General features: G+C 57.1%; 2 protein-coding genes across 2 annotated transcripts in view; one reads left to right on the top strand and one right to left on the bottom strand.

Moving 5' to 3' along the window:
- Nucleotides 1-15,932, top strand: part of CDC42BPB (CDC42 binding protein kinase beta) — a 135,758-nt gene extending 119,826 nt beyond the window's left edge. The window contains 11 exon segments of the mRNA XM_017851514.1: nucleotides 466-547; nucleotides 1,594-1,810; nucleotides 2,258-2,320; nucleotides 3,421-4,017; nucleotides 8,081-8,178; nucleotides 8,277-8,361; nucleotides 8,461-8,578; nucleotides 8,680-8,797; nucleotides 9,918-10,023; nucleotides 10,153-10,223; nucleotides 14,482-15,932. Coding sequence (XP_017707003.1) covers nucleotides 466-547; nucleotides 1,594-1,810; nucleotides 2,258-2,320; nucleotides 3,421-4,017; nucleotides 8,081-8,178; nucleotides 8,277-8,361; nucleotides 8,461-8,578; nucleotides 8,680-8,797; nucleotides 9,918-10,023; nucleotides 10,153-10,223; nucleotides 14,482-14,613 — 1,687 coding nt within the window. The 3' untranslated portion in view covers nucleotides 14,614-15,932.
- A 1,688-nt stretch (nucleotides 15,933-17,620) lies between these two features.
- Nucleotides 17,621-25,977, bottom strand: part of AMN (amnion associated transmembrane protein) — a 9,017-nt gene continuing 660 nt past the window's right edge. Inside the window, exons 2-12 of the mRNA XM_017851515.1 lie at nucleotides 25,122-25,240; nucleotides 24,972-25,016; nucleotides 20,163-20,250; nucleotides 19,515-19,732; nucleotides 19,222-19,359; nucleotides 18,944-19,052; nucleotides 18,743-18,825; nucleotides 18,394-18,556; nucleotides 18,153-18,315; nucleotides 17,980-18,067; nucleotides 17,621-17,902 (exon numbers count right to left, since the gene is read on the bottom strand). Of these exons, the coding sequence (XP_017707004.1) occupies nucleotides 17,798-17,902; nucleotides 17,980-18,067; nucleotides 18,153-18,315; nucleotides 18,394-18,556; nucleotides 18,743-18,825; nucleotides 18,944-19,052; nucleotides 19,222-19,359; nucleotides 19,515-19,732; nucleotides 20,163-20,250; nucleotides 24,972-25,016; nucleotides 25,122-25,240 (1,319 nt within the window). The 3' untranslated portion in view covers nucleotides 17,621-17,797. The remainder of the gene's footprint in view (nucleotides 17,903-17,979; nucleotides 18,068-18,152; nucleotides 18,316-18,393; nucleotides 18,557-18,742; nucleotides 18,826-18,943; nucleotides 19,053-19,221; nucleotides 19,360-19,514; nucleotides 19,733-20,162; nucleotides 20,251-24,971; nucleotides 25,017-25,121; nucleotides 25,241-25,977) is intronic.

Here is a 25,977-nt window from a genome sequence, read left to right as displayed (position 1 = left end):
CCCTCACCTCCACGCCCACCCCCCATTCCCCGCTCATCTCCACACCCACCCCCCACATACCCCTCACCTCCTCGCCCACCCCTCACTCCCCCCCTCCCTGTTTCACCTCCACAGCCCTCAGCCCACTTGTCCTCTGCACGTGGCTGTGGAGGGACTGCCTGGCTGTGCCAAATGCAGATGAGTTGTCTGTAACTGGCGTAGTCTGGAGGCACCAGCACAGAGTGGATGAGGCTCCGGGGCTTCCCTTCCGCATCCCTAAGCCCTGAAACACCTACCCGAGTCTGGAGTTGTTTGTTGGCCCTGCCCGTGTTTCTTACATCTGTGTGGGCGAGGGGCCCGCCCACCACTGCAGAACACGGGGGTGGAAGGACATGGCAGGGCAGGGCAGGGTGTGGGCAGGGCGTGGGAGGGCCTCGGGGCCTGTGTGTGTGTCTCCCAGCGGGATGAATGTTTCTTTCTTACCAGAGATGACGAGTTTTCCGTGAGCTCAGTCCTGGCCTCAGATGTCATTCATGCTACACGCCGAGATATTCCATGTATATTCAGGGTATGAATTTTTCATTAATCTTCTTAACAAAGCACATAGTTAAAACTGATTATTCCAGGCATGTCATTGTGCTGCAGCAGCCACCAGTGCACCTCCAGTGTGACCCTCGGGTCTCGGCCTCCAGCCTGGCTCCAGGTCCTTGTGCGTCCTGTCCTGGCCAAGTAGCTGCCTGTGCCTGTCTCGGGGAGCCTCCTGGCTGACTTCTTCCCAGACACCCTACTTCACTGACCTCCCTTCTGCTGCATCTGAAACTCCTCTTCCACCCAGTCCCCATCCCGGCCACTGTCCTCACAGCATGTGCACTGCCAGGCGGGCGCTGTGGTGGGTTAGGCGTGAAGGTGCCGCTCCAGTGCCCCCCAGCCAATTGGAGCCAGCGTTTTTGTTGGCTGAGTGAGTGAGTCCCTCACTGAGTTAGTGTTAGACATTGTAGCATTGGGACGTTTCTAGAAGACTGTGAATTGGGGAAAGAAGCCCTGTAGCCCCCTCCATTGGGAATTTTTTTATAAACACAGTAAAATTTTGGTTGACAACAAAACTAAGTCTATAAATCAGCTTTTAGTAAATCACAGCTCTATTCAGAAACGACCTCCCATACACAGTAGAGGAAATTGCCGTCATTGTTACTGGAGTGATGGCCGTTTGGTGATGTGTGTGCTCAGAGGCTGCTCCCAGGGAGGCAGGATTTGGGCCGGTGTTTTTCAGATCTGCTTTTCCTGGACACATTTTGAGAATCTGCTTTTATTTATAATGATTATTCAAGAAAGCTGATTTAAAGTAGGCAGCTACTCATAGTTTTGGCAAAAGGAGAATTACCGAAAATGGGACCAGGAAACGATCTCATGGGCTGTTTAGAACCCCGCCCCTTCCGCATCCTGCTGTGGGGGCCCCTGCAAGGCGCCCAGTGAGGTGGAGTCAGGGGTCCCCGCCTGGGAAGCATATCAGCCCCCGTTGCTCCCAGGGTGCGTGGCTCCAGCAGGGCCTTGGCCGCTGTGTGCAGCTTTGGTGTTTGATGGCTTCTCTCTTTTCTTCTGTTTCCTGTCATGAAGGTGACGGCCTCTCTCTTAGGTGCACCTTCGAAGACCAGCTCGCTGCTCATTCTGACAGAAAATGAGAATGAAAAGAGGAAGTGGGTTGGGATTCTAGAAGGACTCCAGTCCATCCTTCATAAAAACCGGCTGAGGAATCAGGTCGTGCATGTTCCCTTGGAAGCCTACGACAGCTCGCTGCCTCTCATCAAGGCTGTCCTAACAGCTGCCATCGTGGGTACGTCCCAGAGGCTGTGTCCTTTAAGTGTCAGAAGCAACAGCACTTTCGGCAGTGCTGTGGTGCCCATCTGAAAATCAGAGGAAGGTCACAGGCGGGTTGTCCATTTGGGTTTGTAGACAGTTTCTCCATGCATGTTAAGAAGCAGATGACCTGTGTGGACAGTACAGTCGGCCCTGGCTAAGCCTGGGGGTCAGCTCCAGGAGCCCCCCACACACCCAAATCCTCGCAGACTCAATCCCACAGTCAGCCGGCCCTGTGGAGTCCTTATGGACAGAAAGTCACCCCCGATACTGAAGTGTCACATGCCTGGAATGCTGTATTCTCATCCACATATGGTTGGAAAGTATCTGTGAATATTTGCGAATGAGCCCACCCACGCATTCAAACCCACATTGGTCACGGTCAGCTGTACTGACTTTGTGTACGTTACTTACCCCTCCACAGATGCAGACAGGATTGCAGTCGGCCTAGAAGAAGGGCTCTATGTCATAGAGGTCACCCGAGATGGTGAGTGAGCAGGGGGTTCCAGCCTGGGATGTCACAGGCCCAGCCTGGCCTCTACAGACAGCACAGGGTCAGTAGCTTCTAAGGGTTAAGACAAATGCACTTGATGAAGGCACCGGAGGGGCCAGAGTGCCGTGGAGACCAGCATCGAGTGCATGGTGACATGGTGCTCAGTTCCATGTCGCATCCATTGAGTTCTTCAAGGGGAGCACTGAGTGGGAGTGGGTGGCGGGGTCAAGGAAAGGAGGAACAGCTGCAGATGTTCCACATGTGCTGAGGCCTCACTTGAGAAGCTTTAGTTTCTTTGCTTCCAATTTTGACACTTTCACTTTTCCCAGCAAGGGAGGGCAAAGGTATCCTGACATGCACCCGCTCCACAGCCGTGGGTCTAGGAGCGGAAACGTCAGGAGACTGGAACTGGCCCTGGGCAGGGGGCAGGGACCCTGGGGAGCATCCCCCAAGGAATCCAGTAACATTTCATGTGAACCATAGTCCTTTCCTGACAGACCCAGCATCTCTGCATGTGATGGCCATGGAGTGAGAAGGGTGGGGCGGCCGCTGGGTGAGGCCGTAGCCTGGCCGCTCTGTGGGGAGACCCTGAGCACGCGAGGGGCTTGGGTTAACCTGGGGCCCATGTGAGAGCGGTGTCTTCAGAGGGTTTGTCTCAGGGCCCCAGCGGGTTGGAGACAGCTTTGTTCCTCATGTGCAGTGCGAGGGCTCACTGGTTCGGGGATGAGCTGGAAGGAGGCCCAGATCACCCCAGGGCCTCGCTGCACGAGGGCCCAGGTGGAAGCACTGCCCAGCTGGAGCCCTGGTGCACTGAGGGGTGTGCACAGCAGCAGAGGCGGAGGAGCCTTCGGACTGGCCCCCGAGGCTGCCCTAAGAGCGCACTGTGGATGTGTGGGGCAGCTTCTCCGGGGGGCACTCAAGCCGCTGGCTCTGTGGGCAGGGACGGGCTCAGGGCTGGGCTCAGGCTGCGCACATAGGAAGGGAGCCCAGGGGAGGGCCCCAGGGTGTTCCAGGCAGGTCCTTAGCCAAGGCCGTCAGCGCTGTGAGCTGCTGGCTGTCCCGTTGGCCTCACACTCTTGTCCTCCCTGCCACAGTGATCGTCCGTGCCGCTGACTGTAAGAAGGTGCACCAGATCGAGCTTGCTCCCAGAGAGAAGATCGTCATCCTCCTCTGTGGCCGGAACCACCATGTGCACCTCTATCCGTGGTCATCCCTTGATGGAGCGGAAGGCAGTTTTGACATCAAGCTTCCGGAAACCAAAGGCTGCCAGCTCATGGCCACGGCCACACTCAAGAGGAACTCTGGCACCTGCCTGTTTGTGGCCGTGAAACGGCTGATCCTTTGCTATGAGATCCAGAGAACGAAGCCATTCCACAGAAAGTTCAATGAGCTTGTGGCTCCCGGCAGCGTGCAGTGCCTGGCGGTGCTCAGGGACAGGCTCTGTGTGGGCTTCCCTTCTGGGTTCTGCCTGCTGAGCATCCAGGGGGACGGGCAGCCTCTAAACCTGGTAAATCCCAATGACCCCTCGCTTGCGTTCCTCTCACAACAGTCTTTTGATGCCCTTTGTGCTGTGGAGCTCGAAAGCGAGGAGTACCTGCTTTGCTTCAGCCACATGGGACTGTACGTGGACCCGCAAGGCCGGAGGGCACGCGCGCAGGAGCTCATGTGGCCTGCGGCTCCTGTCGCCTGTAGTATGTATATGTTTTCTGTTGCATATCCCTGTTGCTGCTTTTCCCACCGACAGTCAGCATGTGTTCGATTTTGCTTTGGTTTGTCTTCCAGTCCCTTAGTTGAGTAGTCAGAGCATCGGGAGAGATGGGCTCCATGACAGCCCACAGCAGAGAGCACAGTTCACATCTCACATCTCAGACCAGCAGTGGGCGGGCTCAGCAACCTCTCTCTCTGAGCACGTGGGGCCAGTTCTTCCAGAGGCCTCAGCAGAAGACACCATTGGCGGGCATAGGCCCCTGGGCAGAAGGGCTTGGCGAACCGAGAACAGGGCGTAGCATTCATCGCTCGTTTAAAAGGCCTTCCTTGTGATAATACGGAAACTTACACAGTAGTAAAGACAAGCTTGAGGGGTTTTGGTGGCCAGAAAAAAATTCACCTCTGGTGTCTAAGTTACAGTTCCTCCTGGGAGAGCAGGTGTCTTCTGAAAGTGGTAGGAGCTGTTTTTCAAACAGTTGGGTCACTTGATTCGCTTAGTTGATGTGACTTTCTCTGTGAATGGTGGCACTGGAGGAAAGTAGGACCAGTGGACACTTCCCGACTGGCCCCCTGTCCGATTGCTTTTAAAACCTTAAACTGGGCGGGGAGTGGTGGCTCACACCTGTAATCCCAGCACCGTGCGAGGCTGAGGCAGGAGGCTCACTTGAGCTCAGGAGTTCGATACCAGCCTCGTCTCTATTAAAAAACAAAACATGGCTCACACCTGTAATCCCAGCACTTTGGGAGGCCAAGGTGGGCAGATCATGAGGTCAGGAGATCGAGACCATCCTGGCTAATAGGGTGAAACCCCGTCTGTACTAACTGGGCGTGGTGGTGCATGCCTGTACTCCCAGCTACTCAGGAGGCTGAGGCAGGAGAATCGCTTGAACCCGGGACGCGGAGGTTGCAGTGAGCCGAGATCATGCCACTGCACTCTAGCCTGGGCAACAGAGCGAGACTCTGTCTCAGACTAACAAACTAGCCAGGCTCAGTGCCACACGCCTGTAGTCCCAGCTACTCGGAAGGCTGAGGCAAGAGAATTGCTTGANAAGTAGGACCAGTGGACACTTCCCGACTGGCCCCCTGTCCGATTGCTTTTAAAACCTTAAACTGGGCGGGGAGTGGTGGCTCACACCTGTAATCCCAGCACCGTGCGAGGCTGAGGCAGGAGGCTCACTTGAGCTCAGGAGTTCGATACCAGCCTCGTCTCTATTAAAAAACAAAACATGGCTCACACCTGTAATCCCAGCACTTTGGGAGGCCAAGGTGGGCAGATCATGAGGTCAGGAGATCGAGACCATCCTGGCTAATAGGGTGAAACCCCGTCTGTACTAACTGGGCGTGGTGGTGCATGCCTGTACTCCCAGCTACTCAGGAGGCTGAGGCAGGAGAATCGCTTGAACCCGGGACGCGGAGGTTGCAGTGAGCCGAGATCATGCCACTGCACTCTAGCCTGGGCAACAGAGCGAGACTCTGTCTCAGACTAACAAACTAGCCAGGCTCAGTGCCACACGCCTGTAGTCCCAGCTACTCGGAAGGCTGAGGCAAGAGAATTGCTTGAACCCGGGACGCGAAGGTTGCAGTGAGCCGAGATTGTACCACTCACTGCACTCTAGCCTGGGCAACAGAAACAGACTCCATCTCAGACAAACAGACAAACTAGCTAGGCACGGTGCCACATGCTTATAGTCCCAGCTACTTGGGAGGCTGAAACAGGAGGATTGCTTGGGCCCAGGAGACCGGAGCTGTAGTGAGCCATGATCACACCACTACACTCTAGCCTGGGGGACAGAGTGAGACCCTGTCTCTTAAAATGGAAAGGAAACCTTAAACCTCAGAATCCCTCTGTTTGATCTGTCAGAGTAGCCGGCACCATCAAATCCACAGATCAAGAGGAGGCCGGGAGGAAGACGAGCTGGGCAGATGCGGGGAGGGTAACAGGGCAAGAGATGGGGAATTATGTTCTCCCTCAGTTACCTGAAGCTTAACCCCTTTGTCTGCCCCATTGTCGGCCTTGCTGAGACGGCAGCATACCCAGGGCATCATGGCTAGACACCAGGCCTGTGAGGTGCATGGCCAGCCTCCACCCACAGGGGCTTACTGCGGTGTGTCCCAGCTCCATCCTGATGGCCATACCACAGCAGACTGTGGGCATTGGGGCCGGGCCCTGGGCCTGGGGTGAGGTACAGGAAGGGGCCAGTCCCACTGCCTCAGCACCCCTTGTCCTGGAGTCTTCCCCCAGCACCCTGTCCTCTTCATGGGCAGCCAGCACAGGGTTTGAAACCACACAGAATTTACATTTTTGCAAAATGTAACGTTGAAGAGGACCCAGGTCACTTATTGCAGTGTATTTATAATCCTGGCCACACGTGTCTGTCATAGACACCTGAAGTTCCTGGGTTCTCCGCCTTGGTGGGTCTCCTCTCTCCCATGGGCACAGTGCAGATGCAGATGAGTTTCAGAGCTGGTCAAAAGTAATTCTGTCACCTGTAGGATGCAGAACTGCGCATTCTGCACCCTGTGCTGAGCGCCCTGTGTAGGTAGCCTCCCCTGCTCCTCCCCATCCCTTAGGGCAGGTGTCTTCGGCCCTGTTGCAGAAGAGGCAGCTGAGGGCCACAGGGGCCTCGTGCCCTGCATCAGTCACATGTAACATCTGTCAGGCTCCAGAGCCCATGTTCTTTTCACTAGAATCTGTTTCACTAGAATCTTTTCACTGGGCATCTGTTTATCACTGAGTCAGCAAACTAGACTTCTCCGTGGTTCCTTGCAAGCGAATCCCCACGTACTCAGCAGGCAAGGACCTTCCCAGAAGCCCCTGTGTGGAGAGTGGTTCCCTGAAGGGCAGTTTCTGGGGCTGCTTTTGACGTGGTTCTCAGAGGCCTCACAGGTTCATCTGAAATGCTCCTTCAGACGCAGTTTGCTGACCAGGCCAGTATCTCTTGTCTTTTTTACAAACCCTGTTTGATTTTCCTTTTTGTATTCAGAAGAAAAGGCCTGATCTTCTAGCCTGTTTGGAATCTGTGATAGAAACAGAGCAGAAGGCTTTTAAAATGCATCCTCAGGCAGTGAGGTGTGTCATGATGCAGGATTAACCTTGAACTCTGGAGGCAGCAGAGCCAGGAACGAGCACTGAGCTGGAGCTCTCCTGTGTTTGGGGCTTGCCGCCTCCCAGCTCTGCGTTTCTGCAAGCTGAGGGCCAGGAACCAAGCCACACTGAGGGGCTGTGGGGACAGTGAGAGTGCCACCCACGCAGAGGGACCGAGCGGTGGACGCGCACCGCGCCTCCATCGCATGGCACAGCTGTGTTGTTGCCCTTCTACACATGGAGAAAGCCCTTTAAACTCCAAATGGCCAAAGGCTCCACAGTTCTTGGTCTCACATCCTTGGTGCCTTGGGTGAAGTTGCTTCTGTGAGCCAACAGATGAGCAGGTGAGCACAGCGCGGACCCCAGAGCGCCCTGCAGGACGCCCTTACCCGCACTTGCACATGTCCTCAGACCAGGCTGCAGAGGGGCCTCCCACGCTGCCATAGCATAGGCTCCTAGGGATCTAGAGTCGTTAGTGTGGAGGGTAGACAGGCAGGGTTGTTGCTCAGAGGTCAGCAGTGGTTTCTGTGTGGGTTTTAATACCTACCTGGAAACCTGACTTGCCATCTGGAACAAATGAGCCTCACCATACTGAACAGTCGTCCCCTACCTGAATGTCCAGTGTGTTGAGCCTGAATTTGCTTTCAGGATAATCACATCTCATGAGAGCTAAATGAAAAACCAGACTTTTAAAAGTCACCTTCAACATGTGTACTATAGTATTCAAAAGACTAGTTACAGAAGTGATGGTGGAGCATTTAAACATTCGATTGTGTTTGTTTAAACTTTGAAATGAAGATGAGTTCCAGAGTGGGAGCGTGAAGTCTTTGGTGACGTGAACCAGCTGAGGGCAGTGCTGCCGCCTCTGCACTTGTTCAAGTGCCAAGGCATGGCCCCCGGCCCAAGGGCAGGTGAGTTCCCGAGCCACTGTGGCTCACCCCGCCCTGCTCCGTCTGCGCTAGGTTGCAGCCCCACCCACGTCACGGTGTACAGCGAGTATGGCGTGGACGTCTTTGATGTGCGCACCATGGAGTGGGTGCAGACCATCGGCCTGCGCAGGGTAAGGAGGTCTCGGCGCCCTCCGGTGCGGGCGGGCTTCTCCCGGTGCAGTCTGTGCGTGGCCGCACTTATACTGTCCCTCCCTGGTTTCCAATCCAGATAAGACCCCTGAACTCTGAAGGCACCCTCAACCTCCTCAACTGTGAGCCTCCACGCTTGATCTACTTCAAGAGCAAGTTCTCGGGTGAGCCTTCCTCTGCACTAGGAGTGGAGGGAAGGGAAGTCGGGAGGGGCGTGTGTGCCTGGCGCCGCAGCACGGTCACCGCGCGCTCTGCTTCCGCAGGAGCGGTTCTCAACGTGCCGGACACCTCCGACAACAGCAAGAAGCAGATGCTGCGCACCAGGAGCAAAAGGCGGTTCGTCTTCAAGGTCCCAGAGGAAGAGAGACTGCAGCAGAGGCGGTAGGAACGGGGCCTCACGGGGCCAGCCGGGCCTCGCTCTAGGGAGGGGCCAAGAGGATTCTCACGTAGCCGTGAATCTCAAAAGTGTTTCCTTTCCCCAGAGAGATGCTTAGAGACCCAGAATTGAGATCCAAAATGATATCCAACCCAACCAACTTCAACCACGTGGCTCACATGGGCCCAGGCGACGGCATGCAGGTGCTCATGGACCTGCCTCTGGTGCGTGCACGGCGGGGATGGGGCGGGCAGGGCATTCCATCCTCCTCCCCTCTCGGGCAGCCGTGTTGGCTGAGGCCGTCCCAAAGGCAGGGCCCGCGAGGCTGGCGCTGTGCTCTGACCTGGCGCACCTGTCACACAAGCCCGTCTCCACTGAAGCTCTCTGTTCACGAGCACTTTCCCTGTCACGAGGCCTTGTGTGCAGGCCTCGGGCCGCCCCGGGCAGCGATGCTGCAGATACTTGTCAGAGTCCGCCATGTTTCGGCCTGTGACGGCCTCCTAAGGACGTTTGCCATCAGGTGGTGATTTCTCAGTAACACCCTCATACCAACAGATGGTATACTTCTATTTTTTACTTGAGAAGTATGTTTTTGGCCGGGCACGGTGGCTCACGCCTGTAATCCCAGCACTTTGGGAGGCCGAGGCAGGCAGATCACGAGGTCAGGAGATCCAGACCATCCTGGCTAACACGGTGAAACCCCGTCTCTACTAAACATACAAAAAGAAATTAGCCGGGCGTGGCGGCAGGCGCCTGTAGTCCCAGCTACTCGAGAGGCTGAGGCAGGAGAATGGCGTCAACCTGGGAGGCGGAGCTTGCAGTGAGTGGATTGCGCCACTGCACTCCAGCCTGGGTAACACTAATTCCAGCACTTTGGGAGGCCACGGCAAGTGGTTCACTTGAGGTCAGGAGTTTGAGACCAGCTTGGCCAACATGGAGAAGCCCTGTCTCTACTAAATTACAAAAATTAGCCAGGCGTGGTGGTAGGCACCTGTAATCCCACCTACTCAGGAGGCTGAGGCAGGAGAATTGCTTGAACCCATGAGGCGCAGAGGTTGCAGTGAGCCAAGATCGTGTCATTGCACTCCAGCCTGGGGGACAGAGCAAGACTCAATCTCAAACAAAAGAGTATGCTTTTTATAGGATTTGACCTGGCCTAACGTTGCTATTGCCAGTTCTTAGTTTCAGACTGTCCAGAGCCCTTGTCCAGTCCGGAGAGCCCTCTTGGCCCCCATTTTGCTCATCAAGGTCACGAGGCCACAGCCGCAGTAGGTCACACAGATTTTGCAGCCGGCCCTGCCGGGTGTCAACCAAGCATGCTGATGTGTTGCTATCTCTGCCCAGAGTGCTGTGCCCCCCTCCCAGGAGGAAAGGCCGGGCCCCGCTCCCACCAACCTGGCTCGCCAGCCTCCATCCAGGAACAAGCCCTACATCTCGTGGCCCTCATCAGGTACGGAGGAAGTGTGGCCACTGCAGCCCTGGGGAGGTGGAGGTTAGGGGTGCCGGAATGGGGAGACTGCAGGCTTTTGATTCTGTTCTTGACTTTCTCCCTAAGAGGAAAGCTGTCCTTGTTCTGTAGGTGGATCGGAGCCTGGCGTGACCATGCCTCTGAGAAGTATGTCCGATCCAGACCAGGACTTTGACAAAGAGGTGAGAGTTGCCCAGGTTCAGTACTGAGGCTGTGAGCTACCCCTGCAGGAGGCAAAGCAGCCCAAAGAGCTGGGGCCCTGGGTGGTGTCACAGCCCTTCCGGAGCACCCCACTTGCGGTGTGAGGGTGATTGGAGGGCCAGGGGTGGCTGTCCCCTCCTCCAGGAGGCCCGTGCAGCAGTCTCTTGGTCAGACCCCAAGCTCTTTTGGGAATGCTGACAGGGGATGGGGCTGTCACACTGCTACAAGGCATGGAAACTTTCCCGCCAACCTGCCTCCTTCCTTTGGACTCCTGTGTTGTTTTATGTACTTCAGTGCGATACATCAGCAGTCGCTTTGGTCTGGGCTGACTTCCCACATTGGTCTGTCTTCTGCCTCTCACCTGGGATGGCGCTTGGTGTCAGAGTGTGGGGACCACCTCCAGGACAAGCCCCACTCTGGCTGGCAGCATTCTTTTGTGCAGCTTGGCCACACTGCTCTGGCCTCAGTTTCCCCTGTGTGGAATGGGGATGAGAATGCAGTTGAGGGAGGCGGGGAGCTGCAGTGCTGAGGGCTGAGGAGTGAGCTGAGGGCTTAGTCCCCGGCGCCATCCTTGGAGGGAGGGAGGGAGGGATGCAGGCAGGGGGCCATGCCCATCACTCCACCACGCGTCTAAGCCCCAGCACTGAGATGTTTTCACGCTGGCTGCCGAATGAACAGGCGGGTGCCTTGCCCCTGCTGCTGGTTCTGCCAAGGGCGACGTCTCTTCCTCTGGAAGTCCTTTGTCTTTTCCGTCCTTTGTCCATCCTACTCTTCCACCCTTTAGTCTGCAGCAGGCCCCCAGCTTGTCTTTGTCTGGTGGGACAGTCACATTTTTGTAGCAAGCACTGCTGTTACTTTACAGAATGCTCCTGAGTCTGAGTTTGTCTGCTCTTTCCTGCTCATGAGATCTGAAGTGTGTCTTAGGCTGTCACACTGTACAGAGGAGATGCTGTCCCTCTTAGGGTACTGTGTCCTGAAGCAGCCAGTGCCTGTCTCGTCTGCATGACCTTGTTTGTTCTTTTAAACTTAAGTGAAATTCACAAAACAACTTTGTTTTTTTATTTTCGTAATAATACACAGGCAGGGTCTCACTTGGTTGCCCAGGCTGGTCTCCCAACTCCGGGGCTCAAGCTGTCCTCCTACCTCGGCCTCCCAAAGTGCTCAGATTACAGGCGTGAGCCAGCACACTGGGCCCAGAATAACTGCTTTAAAGTGAATAACTCAGTGACATTTAGTACATCCACAGAGATGCACAGTCACCACCTCTTTCTCATTCAGAAACATTTCCACTCTAGCTGGGCGCCATGGTTCACGCCTGTAGTGCCAGCTACTAGTGAAGCTGCGGTGGAAGGATCGCCTGAGGAGCTCAGGGCCAGCCTGGGCAGTGCAGTGAGATCTTGTCTCTAAAACATAATAAAAAAGACATTTTCATCATTTCAGAATAAACCCCCTGCCCTTTAAGCACTCTCTCCCTGTCCCTCCCTCCCGTCGGCACCTGGGCTGCCAGTCGTGTTCTGTGATTTCGCCGTTGTGGACATTTTGTAGAAATGCAGTGCCCGGCCTTTCTTATAGAAATGTGTTTTGACCTTTTGTGCCTAGCTTTCGCTTGGCATGCTATTTTTGTGGCTCACCCCCGTTGTAGCATGTATCGGTGTTGGCATTTGTGTTGCTAAATAATATTCTCTCGTATGGGTAGACCATGGTTTGTTTTCCCATTCTTCCCCTGATGCACATTTGGGCTGTCTCTGTCCTTCACCTGTTGTGAGTGGTGCTGCTGTGAACACGAGTGTGCACATATGTGTTTGAGTGCCTGTTTTCACATTCAGGTTCATACCTGTGAGTGGGATTGCTGGATTTATGTGGTCATTCTGTTTAACTTTTTGAAGAACCACCAAATTGTTTTCTGCAGCAGTTGTACCATTTTAGATTTCCACCAGCAATGTGAGCGTTCTCATGTCTCCACATCCTCACCAATACTTGTTCTTGTTTTTCTTCTTTTTAATAGTCATCCTAGTGGCTTTGAAGTAGTACCTGATTGTGGTTTTGATTTGCATTCCCTAAAGGCTTATGTTGAACATCTTTTCATATGCTTGTTGGCCATTTCCATACCTTCTTTAGAGAACTGTCTACTCAAGGCCTTTGCCCATTTTTGAAATGGGTGGTTGGTCCTTTTGTGGCTGGGTTGTAGGAGCTCCTGGTGTGTTCTGAATACCAGTCTCTTGTGAGAGATGTCATGTGCAGGTGTCTTCTCTTGTTCTATAGGTTGTCATTTACATTCCTCATCATTAATGCCTTTTTTTTTTTTTTTTTTTGAGACAGAGTCTCACTCTGTTGCCTAGACTGGAGTGCAGTGGCACTGTCTTGGCTCACGGCAACCTCTGTCTCCTGGGTTCAAGTGATTCTCATGCCTCAGCCTCTCAAGTAGCTGGGATCACAGGTGCCTGCCCCTATACCTGGCTGATTTTTGTATTTTTAGTGGAGGCGGGGTTTCACCATGTTGGCCAGGCTGGTCTCAAACTCCTGACCTCAAATGATCCACCCACTTTGGCCTCCCAAAGTGCTGGGATTACAGGTTTGAGCCACTGTACCCAACCTAGTACAGCCATCTTAACAATATTTTTACTCCATGAACATGGGGTGTGTTCCATTTGTTTAAGCTATTTTTTTCAGCAATGTTTTGTAATTTATAGTGTACAGATTTTTCACTTCTCTGGTTAAAGTATTCCTAGCTATTCTTTTGGATGCTATTGTAAATTGAATTTTTTTTTTCAGTTTCCTTTTCAGTGTGTTCATTTCTGGTGTATAGAAATACAACTGACTTGTATGTGTTGATCTTAAACCCTATAACTTTGCTGAATGTATTAGTTTTTTGTGGATTCTTTTCTTTGGGATTTTCTATGTGTATAATCATGTCATCTGCAAACAGAGATAGTTTTTACTTCCTTTCTAACTTGGAATCCTTTTTCTTTTTCTTCCCTGATTGCTCTGGCTAGAACTTTAGTCACATGTTGAATAGCAGTGGTGAGAGCAGGCATCCTTGTCTTATTGCTGATCTTTTTTTTTTTTTTTTTTTTTTGAGATGGAGTCTCACTCTGTCATTCAGGCTGGAGTGCAGTCATGTAATCTCGGTTCACTGCAAGCTCTGCCTTCTGGGTTCACGCCATTATCCTGCCTTAGCCTCCCAAGTAGCTGGGACTACAGGTGCCTTCCACCATGCCTGGCTAATTTTTTTTTTGTATTTTTAGTAGAGACAGGGTTTCACCGTGTTAGGATGGTCTCGATCTCCCGACCTCGTGATCTGCCCATCTCAGCCTCCCAAAGTGCTGGGATTACAGGTGTGAGCCGCCACACCCGGACCATTGCTGATCTTAGGGGATAAATTTGTCAGTCACCATTGAGTATGGTTAGCTGTTTTATTTTGTTGAGGAAGTTCCCCTCTATTCCTAGTGCTTTTCTCAGGAAAGAGTGTCGTGTTTGTGACTTTGACTGCTTGGTTGCAAGTGCACGCCACTGCGCCCAGCTGATTTTTGGTTTTTGTTTGTTTGTTTGTTTGAGATGGAGTCTCGCTCTGTCACCCAGGCTGGAGTGCAGTGGTGCGATCTTGGCTCACTGCAAGCTCCGCCTCCCAGGTTCATACCATTCTCCTGCCTCAGCCTCCCCAGCAGCTGGGACTACAGGCACATGCCGCCACGCCCGGCTAATTTTTTCTATTTTTGGTAGAGATGGGGTTTCACCGTATTAACCAGGATGGTCTCAATCTCCTGACCTTGTGATCTACCCACCTCAGCCCCCCAAAGTGCTGGGATTACAGGTGTGAGCCACAGCACGCGGCCTGATTTTTATATTTTCAGTAGAGATGGGGTTTTACCATGTTGGCAAGGCTGATCTCAAACTCCTGACCTCAAGTGCAATCCACCCACCTTGGCCTCCCAAAGTGCTGGGATTACAGGCGGGAGCCACCATGTCCGGCCCCATCTGGTTTCTTCAGTACAGAGTTGCTGTCTTTTGTAATGATAATTACCATGTTATTTTTGAGTGGGGTTAGACATCAGTTTGTGACTCTCACCAGCAAGCCTAAGGCCCCCACGAATTGCTGGTGTAGAGCGTGTGTGTTCTCATAACACGAAAGGAGAAGCAGTTGCCACAGCCGTCCCTGAGCGGACATTTGCGTCCAGCTGGGCACGTGGGCCTCCCCAGCCGAGGGCAGCGGTGCTCACCCTGCCCTCTTCCTGTTCACAGCCTGATTCGGACTCCACCAAACACTCAACTCCATCGAATAGCTCCAACCCCAGCGGCCCACCGAGCCCCAACTCCCCCCACAGGAGCCAGCTCCCCCTTGAAGGCCTGGAGCAGCCGGCCTGTGACACCTGAAGCCGCCGGCTTGCCGCAGGGGCCCGGGAGCTGGGGATGGCCTCCAGCATCAGTGCCAAGACTGAGCGGGCCTCTAGTGTTGTCCAAGGAAATGTAGAATCACTTTGTAGATATGGAGATGAAGAAGACAAATCTTTATTATAATATTGATCAGTTTAATGCCGCATTGTTCGTGGCAGTAGACCACATCTGTTCGTCTGCACAGCTATGAGGCGACACTGTTCCGTCTGCACATGAAGGACCCCCATACAGCCTCTCTCCCACCCCTGACAACCCGAGAAGGCGTGTGGGGCCCTGCCAACGCCACTTCCTCAGCAGAAACCCGTCATGACGCGGCTGCTTCGGAAGCAGACATCTGGGGACACAGCCTCAGTACCCAGTCTTTTCCCTAGTTCCTGAAACTTCCCTAGCACCTTAGGAGAATAGTAGGAGATCATATAGCATTCCCAGTGTCACTAGAATTTTGAAGACAGAGGAAAGTGGAGGTTAGTTTGTGGCCTTTTTTTCATTTAGCCATTGGAGTCAGCTGCAGAAGTCCTGCTGACCACTTAGTCATGGACAGAGGCCCAGGACCAGTGACACCCTGCGTCCCTGTGTGCGTTAAGTTCATTCTGGGTCGCAGCCATGAAGTGTCACCAGTATCTCCTACTGTGAAGTCAGCTGTGCTCTCCGCTTTCCACTCGCTTCCACGGCTTCCGCCTCCTGCCATAAAACCAGCGAGTGTCGTGGTGCAGGCAGGCCCTGTGGCCTGCTGGGCTGAGAGGAGTCAGAGCCCCAGGGCGCCATGAAGCAGCCACTGGAAAACCCCCCACCGCCCCCCACCCACCAGTCCTGCCCCTGCATGGAGCCCCCGTGGTTAGTAGCCCGTATGATCACGTAGACCCACCCAACACACTCCTGCACACTGGCCCTGGCCCACGGCGCAGCAATGCCCTGCGTGTGGATTTCACCTCACCCTTCTTTGTACCAGATGTTGAGTGACCAGCTCTGTGGCCCTGTGTCGTCAGAGGCTTGTGATTAACTGTGGTGGCAGACACAGCTTGTCCACAGCTTGGGTCAGGCTTCCCCTGTCCTCCCACCGGTCGGCTGCTTGGCAAGGCTGTTCAGGACGTGCACTTCCCCAAGTCAGCACTGAGTGGCCCAGCACCGCCTAGCCCTGCCACCCCACTGCCCTCCTGGGCCTTCTGCTGGATGGGCACCTGGGGGGTTCTGGTTTTTACTTTTTTAATGTAAGTCTGAGTCTTTGTAATTATTGAATCGTGAGAACATTTTTGAACAATTTACCTGTCAATAAAGCAGAAGACGGCAGTTTTAAAGTTCCCAGTGGTCCGTCTGGATGTGATAGCGTGTCACCCGTGTGTCTGGGTGTGAGAGCGTGCCGCCCGTGTGTCTGGGTGCCGCCCGTGTGTCCGGGTGTGAGGGCGTGCCGCCCGTGTGTCCGGGTGTGAGGGCGTGTCGCCCGTGTGTCTGGGTGTGATGGCGTGTCGCCCGTGTGTCTGGGTGTGATAACATGTAACCCGTGTGTCTGGGCCCCAGAAGTGCCTGGGCTCCAAAAGGCAGTGAAGCTTCACCTTACCAGCAGAAGCTATTCTGGGTAACTCACTCGGAGGTCACACAAAAGGTTGCTGTTGGTGTATTCAGTCTGAGCAGAGGGCATCCTTGGGGCAGGAGTGAAGGGTGGGAGGAAGGCGGCGTGCCTGTGAGCCCCAGCCAGGCAGCGCCAGGGCCCCAGGAGGGAGCTGCCCGGGAGGGTCTTTATGTCCACGCCCATACATGCTAACCCCGCCAGCAGCCCCAAGGGACAGGATGGGGCAGGCCAGAGGCCCCAGGAAGAGGCAGGAGCTCTTGGGGAGGCCTGGGTTAGGGTGAGTGGTCCCTGGTTGAGAGGTTGCTCGGAGTCAGTTTCCCGAGTTATGCACGCAGTTGGCATGCCTTTGCCACTCACTGAGATCTAGTTGTCCTTGGTAGGATAAGGGCAGTGCCGGCCCCTGCAGAAGAGTGCGGACTGGGGAGGAGACTGCAAGCCAGCACTCAGCGGGGCCACTTGGGACCTTGCAGCTCTGTGCCAGGCAGCATGGCCTGGGCTGCTGCTGCAGCAAGCAGCTCCCCTGGAAGCCCAGAGCATCTCTCCTTCCATAGTCCACACCAGGGGTAGGTCCCTGCCAGCACAGTCGCATCTATGAGTGGGGTGAGCAGCGGGCGGCAGGTGATGTCCGGTTAGCTCAGGCTTGCTCTCCAGTTTGCACCTGACACTAAAGAAAATTGTGGCTGAAAAGTGCCTGTGGGAGTGTCGGCCACTTTTTTAAATGCAAGATGGTAGCTGTTGGAGCACACGCGTGAACTGTGGTGGTCACTCAGCGGGACACCGCACAGCACCCAGAGTGACACTTTCCAACCACAACACAGACGCACCTGGCAGCATGGCGCCCTGATCTGGGTTACAGCATGTGTCCTGGTGGCTAAGCTGGGCCCTTGGGCAGAAGATTCCGAGTGGGGGCCAGGCCCTGACTGGGGATGCCGGTGACATCTCCAGCCCCAGATACTGGTTTCACAGAAGTGGTCACTGTGCCACAGTTGCAGCTGCACACATAGGGTCAGGCCCTTGTCTGTCAGTGCAGTGGTACACGTTTGCACATGGGTGACCCCATATGATCTGCCTTCGCAGTGTGACGCATCCAGCAACTTGGTGCCAGGAGGGGTGCCCACCCCTTTTCCATCCGCCCCACCAGGCATAGCCTTTGGCTCCCTCCACCCCTTGCCTCTCTCCCACTCCTCCCTCCAGCTCCTCACCCTCCCTCCACTGGAAGGCGGGGAAAGACCCCCCCCTCCTAGTCCTGGGTTCACCTTCACAGACCCCAGCCTCTGGCCGCCCAAGTGGTGACCAGCGCTGCCTCCAGCAGTAGCCAGCTAGACCCTTCCCATGTCCACCGGGTGCGACTGGGGCGCAAGACTGGGTTCCCAGTCCTCATGGGCGGGGCCAGGGGTGGCATGTCCAGGCTGAAGCAGGTGCAGGAAACACCTTTATTGAGTAAGGCCACCCTGTCCTTGGCTTCCGGAGGAGGGGGTAAGGAAGGGGAGGTTTGGGGCTGGACGAGGGGTGGCTAGCCCCCAGATCGACTGGGATCGGGGAGGTTCTGGGGCCAGAGGGGGTGGGGAGCCCCAAGTTTGACTGTCAGGCGGCCGTTCAGGCCTCGGCCTCAGCCCCGGCGAACAGCGGGTTGACGAAGTAACTGTGGCTCGTGCTGTCTGCGGCCGCCTTCGGAACCAGGCTGAGCGGTCGCGGCAGGGGCTGCGGGGTGACAGGGTCAGACGGCGTTCAGGGTCCTGGCCCCAAAGAGGCCCCAGTCCACCCTCCAGCCCGCTCACCAGCTCCTCGGAGGCCTTCACATCGAACACCGGGTTGTGGAATCCGGGGGGCGCCCCGGCCGGGGCCGCCTCCTGGCGCCTCCTCCACCTGAGTGCGTATTAGGGACGTAGCGTGAGCCCCTCGGGGCAACCCCCAGCCACACCCAGCCACCTCCCCCCCCCCCTCCGGGTACCTCAGCCTCCCCGCGCGGCGCAGCAGCGGCGGCGCCAACAGCAGGACCAGCAGCGCCAGCAGCAGCGCAGCCGCCACGCCTCCCGCCAGCCCAGCCGCGGAACTGTCCCAGACATGTGCGCCCGACTCCCGCATGGTCGCCTCCAGGACGCCGAGGGCCTCGCCTGCGACGGAGGGGTCGGCTCAGTCTTCCCCGCGGCGGGGCGAGGAGCGGCAGGGAGCGACCGGGCGGGCGCGGTTACCGTGCTCGGCGACGTCCGCCAGGAGGGCCCGGGCCAGCCGCCCAGCGCCGCCCGTCTCGGGCCCGGTCTCCACCAGCACCACCTGGATCTCCGTATTGGCTTCGCGGAGCAGGGGCGAGCGTGGCACCTTGGACACGGCCACCTGCAGCCCGTGGTACTGAGGCTGGGGAGGGGGACGGGGTTGGTTTGACTCAGCCCCCCGCCCTCCCCGAGCCTACGGGGACATTAAGGACAGAGGCAGATAGTGGGCAGGTGGGCGGCCGCAGGGGCCCTGCTGAAGGGGCGTCCTAGGCGGAGGCGGTAGGGCTGGGATCGGGAATCCCCTCAGCTGCCCGCGCGGCCCCATTACCAGGCCCAGGAAGGTGTCCAGTATCCTCGCCCGGTACCGCTCCAGGTCAAATGCGGGACCGTGGGTCAGCAACACAACAGCTCCTGCGGCGGGAGGGCAGGGGTCAGCGCCGTGGGTCTGGACCCGGCAGGAAACTGAGGCAGGGGGCGAACGAGGTCCTCCAGGCCTTCCCAGCAAGCAGGGCCCAGCGGGGGCGCTCACCACAGAGGTCACAGCACTGCCCCTGGGGTCGGAGGGCACCATGGCAGGCGGCCTGGGGGCAGCGGCCGCCCAGGGACTGGAGCAGATCCGCGCAGATCCACGGCTGCGCCTGGTGCGAGGGGCAGTGGTCAGCGCGGAGGGCCAGAGCGGACCGCAGCGAGAAGGGCGATGCGTCGGAGAGGCAAGCCGGCGAGAGACCGTGGGAGCGCGGCAGCCCTGTCCCGGGCACAGTCCCGACCCTCGCGCGGCCCCCAAGACTCCACTGCGGCCTCGCTCACCTCCGCGTTGCCGCAGACGCAGCCCGACGGGTCCGCGCAGTCTTCGGGGCCCACGCTCAGAGCGCCCGGCCCGTGGAAACGTAGGCGGCCCGCGCGGGACGCCAGGAAAGCAGCCAGGTCCTCGTCGCGCGTGAACGTCTGCGGGCAGCCGGGTCCCCACCGGAGCCAGCCCCAGGAAGAGACATCACCTGAGTGCTCAGACCCAACATGTGCAGACCAGCAGGGGCGGGGGCAGGCCGGGGCGGGCCGAGGCGGGGAGAGGGGACCCGAGCCTCCCTCCCCGCAGTGCTCACCCGGCCCAGAGCCGAGATGCTGCGGACACGCACGGGGCTAGCGCCAGGGCGGAGCCCCACGCGGAAGGAGGCACTGGGCGGAAAGAAGACGTCGTCGTGACGGCAGGGCACGCGCTCGGCGTCCACGGAGAAGAGACCAGGTGCCTCGTCCCCGGAGCGCCACAGGTGCGGGTCATGCCAGGAGAAGCGGTCAGAGTCGCGGAAGACCGCAGGGTCGCCTGAGCGGGGGCGCATCCCTGAGCTCCACGGAACAAGCTTCGCACCACACCACGCCACGCTTCTGAGCACGACCTCCCAAGCCCCGCTTCGGGACACTTCCGCTATTCCCTAAACCCCGCCCCTGGAGAGACGCCCTCCCTCCAGTCCTCGCCCCCTCGACACGCCTTCCCTCCGGGCCAGCCCCGGACGCGCCTTCCCCAGTCCCCGCCCCTAGGCACGCCCTCCCTCCAGTCCCCGCCCCGGACGCACCACTCTCCAGCCCCGCCCCGGACACGCCTTCCCTCCAGTCCCCGCCCCTGGACACGCCTTCCCTCCAGTCCCCGCCCCTGGGCACGCCTTCCCTCCAGTCCCCGCCCTGGATACGCCCTCTTCCCGTTTCCGCCCCTGAACACGCCCTTCCAGAGCCCCGCCCCTGCCCGACAGCCTCACCCGCGCCACAGTCCGGGTGCGAGCCCACGTCTGAGACGCCGAATCCGGCTCCTGAAGCCAGGACGAGTTCCCCATCCAGCGGCAGGAGCTGCAAGAGAAACTGGCTAAGGCAGTGCCACGCGGGGGTCCAGGCCTGCTCCGCGCCCACCCCGCCCCCAGGCCCCTGGACGAGAAGCGAGCTCCTGTCCACAGAAGTGGCCCAGGCGAGCTCAGGCCCGGGGTCCTCGGCCTGGCTGAGGCTGGCAGAGGAGGAGGATCTGGCCTGGGAAAGATGGGGCCGCGTGTGCAAGTCCCCGAGGCGGGCACAGCCCAGTGTCCTGTACCTGAGCTGGAGGTCTCACAGGCCAGGGGCAGAGCCCCAACCCGGGGGCGAGACGGAGCCGTGGGGAGTCTAGGGCAGAGGTGACTCTGGCCAGGGCCTGTCGCCTCCGCCATAGCCCCCTGAGAACGTGCACAGGCCCAAGGCTCCCAGTTCAAACGTTGCCCGGCCCCTGGGGAGTCTGGTGTGTGAGGCAGGGAGGGAAGGAGGGGAGGGAGGGAGAGGCTGCATCTGGGGGCCAGGGGTGCAGGAGGAGGCAGGGAGTGTAGCGGGGCAGTGGAGTTGCCCCTGCTTTTTCTTAGGCCTGGTGTGGGCCATGCAGCTCCCTCACCCCAGAAGTGGGGCCACAGCCCAGGCTTCGGGTGTCAGCAGAAATATGGGGGTCTGACCGGCCGCCCCTCCCTCCCCATCTCCTCCAAGTGCCAGGACCTCGGCTTCCTGTCTTCTTGCTTCTGCGCTTCTCTTTCAGGGGCTGAGGGTGAGCGCTGGGCCAGGGCAACCCTTGGTGCCAGGTTATGAGGGGCTCAGCACAGCAGGGCATGCCCATCCAGGGCAGGGCCCACTCTTCGGCCCTGCACCTGAGCAAGAGGCCAACACCCCCAGCGGCGTGAGGTCACACTTCAGTTCCGTGCACACCTGAGTGTGCGGCACTGCCAGCAGGGCAAGTCCACCCACAGATGCAGAGGCGGAGCCATAGGCACAGGAATGTGTCACAGCACAAAGCGCCTCAGGAACAGGGAGAGGTTCCCAGGAGGAAGCATACCAAGAACACCTTTTCTTAAAGAACGAAGGGGAAAAATATAAACGTAAAAATGCTAATAGTTGAACAGACAAGCACAGTAGGTAAGGCCAGGAGTTTGAGATCAGCCTGGTGAGGAACATAGTGCGACTCCGTCTCTACAAAAAATTTAAAAATAAAAAGAGGATATCATTTTTAAATATAGGGCAACATTCATAATAGAAACCAAACTTAAGGCCAGGAGCTGTGGCTCATGTCTGTAATCCCAACACTTTGGAAGGCCAAAGAGGGCATATCACTTGAGCCCAGGAGTTCAAGACCAGCCTGGCCAACATAGTGAGACCCCCATCTCTACAAAAACTACAGAAATTAGCCGGGCGTGATGGCACAAGCCTGTAGTACCAGCTACTTGGGAGGCTGAGGTGAGAGGATTGTTTGAGCCCAGGGAGGTCAAGGCTGCAGTGAGCCGTGATCGCGCCATTGCACTCCAGCACTCCAGCCTGGGCAACAGAGTGAGACCCTGTCTCAAAAAACCAAACTTGGCAGAGCTCAGTGGCTCACGCCTGTAATCCCAGCACTTTGGGAGGCTGAGGCGGGCAGATCACGAGGTCAGGAGATTTAGACCATCCTGGTTAACTCGGTGAAACCCCGTCTCTACTAAAAATACAAAAAAATCAGCCGGGCGTGGTGGTGGGCGCCTGTAGTCCCAGCTACTCAGGAGGCTGAGGCAGGAAAATGAGGTGAACCCGGGAGGCGGAGCTTGCAGTGAGTGGAGATCGCACCACTGCACTCCAGCCTGGGTGACAGAGCAAGACTCCGTCTCAAAAAAAAAAAAAAAAACCAAACTTAACAAAGTATTGATGAATTAACCAGTACAATATAAAACCTCTACAGGGAACACTTTAAGGTGCTAACGAGGACATGGATGACCCGAAATATTTGGAGACGTCATCTATGCTCTTGAATGGATGGCTTGACAGCATAAGGCTGTTATTTATCCCAATCAAAATTCCTGTAGTCTCAGCTACTTGGGAGGCTGAGGCAGGAGAATCGCTTGAACCCGGGAGGCAGAGGTTGCAGTGAGCAGAGATCACGCTACTGCACTCCAGCCTGGGTGACAGAGCAAGACTCCATCTAAAATAATAATAATAATAATAATCCAGGGTGTTTTTTGTTTTTTGTTTTTTGTTTTTTGTTTTTTTGGTGGTGGTAGTGGTGGTAGTTGGTACCTGGCAAACCTATTCTACAATTTATCTGCAACAATGAGATCCACAAAGAACCTTGGAGCAGGAGTGAAGGGGATGGATATTAAGCCATCCCACAGAGCCACAGTGTGGATAGTGTAGGGTCGGCAAAGCGGCCTGTGGACTTGAAGACTGTGGCTCAGAGAGACCCACAATGCCCAGGCACACGCTGGATTCCAGCAATGCTGGAAGAAAAGGGCAAGGCGGAGGACATTGGAAGCTGGGCTCACTCTAAGGAGAGAAACAGAGCAGGACCCCTCGCTGGTGCACATGCCCCATAGGTACCCAGTCGATTACCACTGTGACTGAGGAGCAGATGGGATTCTCAAACGAAACACAAAAAAACACAGTTCTAAGGTAAGGGGTTTTGCATTAGGTCGATTAAAATGAGGGTTTCTGTTCAGCACAGGACACTGCAGGCAAGTCCACAGTGAGCAGACTTGCAAAGCCTCCAGCCAAGGCAGGGGGATGGGTGGAAGACAGGAGACTCCCCCAACAAGAAAGCAGGCAAAGGGTAGAAATGGGAGGAAGGGCAAGGAAAAGGAAAATCGCAGGGAGGGATGCTCCCAACCAGAGAATTACAAAGTAAAGCATTCATGTGCACGGCCTGTTACTCGGGCACCATCTAGGCAGATGGACGACACTGGGAGTCAGGGGTGTGGAGGGGACGGGGGTGCTCAGGCGGCTCTGGGTGAATTTGGCCTTTGCAGGCTGGGACCCCAGGGCCACTGTCCCCTGCCCCTGCACTGTTCCCACCAGCCAATGGATGATCAATGAATGAATTATTGAATAGATGAATCAATGAATGGAGTGTTGCCTCCTTTCAAAGCCCAAGTGCTTCCAATGAGATCGTGAAAGTAAGGAGGCCGGCAGGGGAGGGGAGTAGGGGGAAATCCATGCCCTGGAACCCCCACCCCGGCCTGACTCCTCTGCCCACAGATCCCTCATCAGCTCCCAGTGCCCCCCTCAACCAGGCTGCCTGGTTGCCAAGGTTATGCGTGGGCTTTGGGGGCGGGGCCATAAGGGGCAACTGCCTCCCTCTCCCTGCCCTCCTCACATTTCCCGGGCAGGAACGTCATCATCTTGCTGTGGGTGCCCTGCCCAGTGCCTGGCGGCTTTTGGGTTAAGGTAGCTTTGGAAAACCTGAAGGAATGAATCAAGCAGCCCTGGGGTGGAAATGAGGCCCGGGATCCCTGAGGCTGCATGGGGCAGGAGTGGGCCAGGCCGAGGCCACTGAGCCGTCCCCCCGACCTGCACACGCAGGGACCCCCAGGCCTGGACCCCACATCTGGAGCCGACACCCCGACCCAGCTCACCAGTGACCCTCACCCAGGAGTGACTGAGCTGGCAGAGGTGCAGGTGACAGGATGAGGACACAGCCCAGGAGTGACTGTGAAGGGGCTGGAAGGAAGCTTTTGCCCAGAGACTTGGCCTGTGGGCCCCACAGTCACCCTGGAAGCTGGTGGGCTGTCGCTGCAATGGGACAGTGGCCACTGAGGATACTCAGCCGAGCGGGGGGGCTGTGTGCCAGTGAAGCCGTATTTACTGTTGCTGAGGTGTGAATGTCATATACTTTTCAAGTGCCACAAAAGATTGTTCTTTTTTCCCCACTGATTACAAAGTGTAAAAACCATTCCTTGCTCCAGCCGTAGGGGCTGCATTTGGCCTGTAACTCGCTGAACTCCACCTTAAACAAGGAAATTGGCTTATTTCTCTGGGGGCCTTACCAGAGCCTTTAATATGTGATAAATTTCCAGGCAAGTGCAGGCTGCAGTGTTTCCCAAACTTACCTGCTCATGGAACCTGCTTTCCTCCCAGTTGCCATCATTTTCTTGGAGTGTTGTGTGAAGCAGTTTGAGAAAAAAGGTCCCAACCTTTTTGGCACCAGGGACCAGTTTTGTGGAAGACAGTTCTTCCATGAACCGATGGGGGTGGGGAAGGTTTCAGGATTAAGCTGTCTCATCTCAGATGTCAGGCACTTAAGGAGTGAACACCCACCCAGGTCCCTCGCTGGCACAGTGACAATAGGGGTCCCTAGGAGAATCTGATCTGAAGGGTGGTAGAGTGAAGGCAGGAGTGGGCTCACTTCTTGCTGGGTGGCTGCTTCCTAACAGGCCAGGGACCCGGATGGTGGGTAGAGGTGGGGTGTTGGGGACCCTAGTGTTCTAAAGGTGGAGCTTTAGGCACCAGGACAGGGCAAGACTTTGGGGGAAGGGCGTGGAGCGGGCACTTCCTGGGAAGACCACCCACTGCTGGGTACCAGAAGGGCTGTGGGGACGGGGCGCCTCCCACCCCTCCAAGGACACAGCCTGGATGAGACCATGAGACCAGGCTCCCCTAGGTTCTCCCCCACCCCCTGCCTCCTAGATTATTCTCCAGAGGCCAAAGTCCGAGTCCCGCAGCGCCTCCGTGCTGGTGGGGGCCGCCTTCGAGACACAGCAGTCCCTGAAGGAGCTTGGGAGACTCCGGGAACCCCCAGCCCAGTGGCAGCAGCAGCCTGGCCTTACCATGTCTGAGACGGCATGACCTTCTCCCACCAGGACTGACACCATCTGCAGGAAGAAGCTGCGTCAGCCCAGCCCGGAGCAGCCCCCACCTGGGCCACGCGGTCCCGGGGGTCCAGGCCCATCACCGACCCCGTCGGGGCTCCCAGGCACCTTGTCCGCCGGGAACTCGACGGCGGCGCCGGCGCACGGGGTGCGGTTCTGGCTCCAGTTGGCTGCGACCTCGAAGTCCGTGTTGGGGACCCAGAGTTTGGAGGCTGCATGGGTCAGTGCTGGGGAGGAGGCGACTGAGTACCTGCCGTTCCCGCCGGGATGCTCCCTCCTCAGGGAAGGCCACCCACCAGAAGGTCCGCGCGGGTCACCCGGGACGCATAGGAACCCCATCCCCGGGGCCCAGACCCAGGCCCTGGGCCCTCCAGGCCAGACTGTGGGCGCCCTGCCCGGGCGCTCTCCGACGGACTTATACTGTATCTGCAGAGCCCGCTCAAACATGCCCTACAGGACGCCTGCCTAGATCGCCTCCCGGCAGTGCCCCCAGTTTGCCTGGCGCTGGAACAGAGGAGAGGGTTGCTAAGGACAGTGACAACCGGGGCATGGAGGAGGACGGGGCAGCGCAGACCTCTTCCTGGGCCTTGGAATCAGGAAGGCTTCCCGGAGAAGTCCTACCTGGGCCGGGAAGGGCTGCGACAGAGCGCACCCCGGTATGAGAAGAAAGAACGGGCTGGGGGCGGCGGGACCCGCTCAGGCCGGCCCCGAACGGGGTGGGTGGGGTAGTCGTGAGGGAGCCGCGACGGGTTTAGGGAAGGGGCGCCAGGGACACGCGCCGGCCTGGTGTGAGGGCGGGGGAGGGCTCAGTGCCCCCTTGCGGACCGGGAAACTGAGGCAGTCTGCCAAGCCCCGCAGGCGCACACTCGCTGCTCTCAGCAGGTTCTGGGGACCGCGCCCACTTCGCAGACAGAAAAACCGCGAAGGCAGGAGCCACCGGAGGCCGGGGCTGGCGGAGGCTCCC

This window comes from Rhinopithecus bieti, unplaced genomic scaffold, assembly GCF_001698545.2.
Source record: "Rhinopithecus bieti isolate Rb0 unplaced genomic scaffold, ASM169854v2 scaffold_34310, whole genome shotgun sequence".
NCBI lineage: Eukaryota > Metazoa > Chordata > Mammalia > Primates > Cercopithecidae > Rhinopithecus > Rhinopithecus bieti.
Note: the sequence above shows the minus strand (reverse complement) of the source record. Positions and strands in the feature narration are given on the sequence as shown.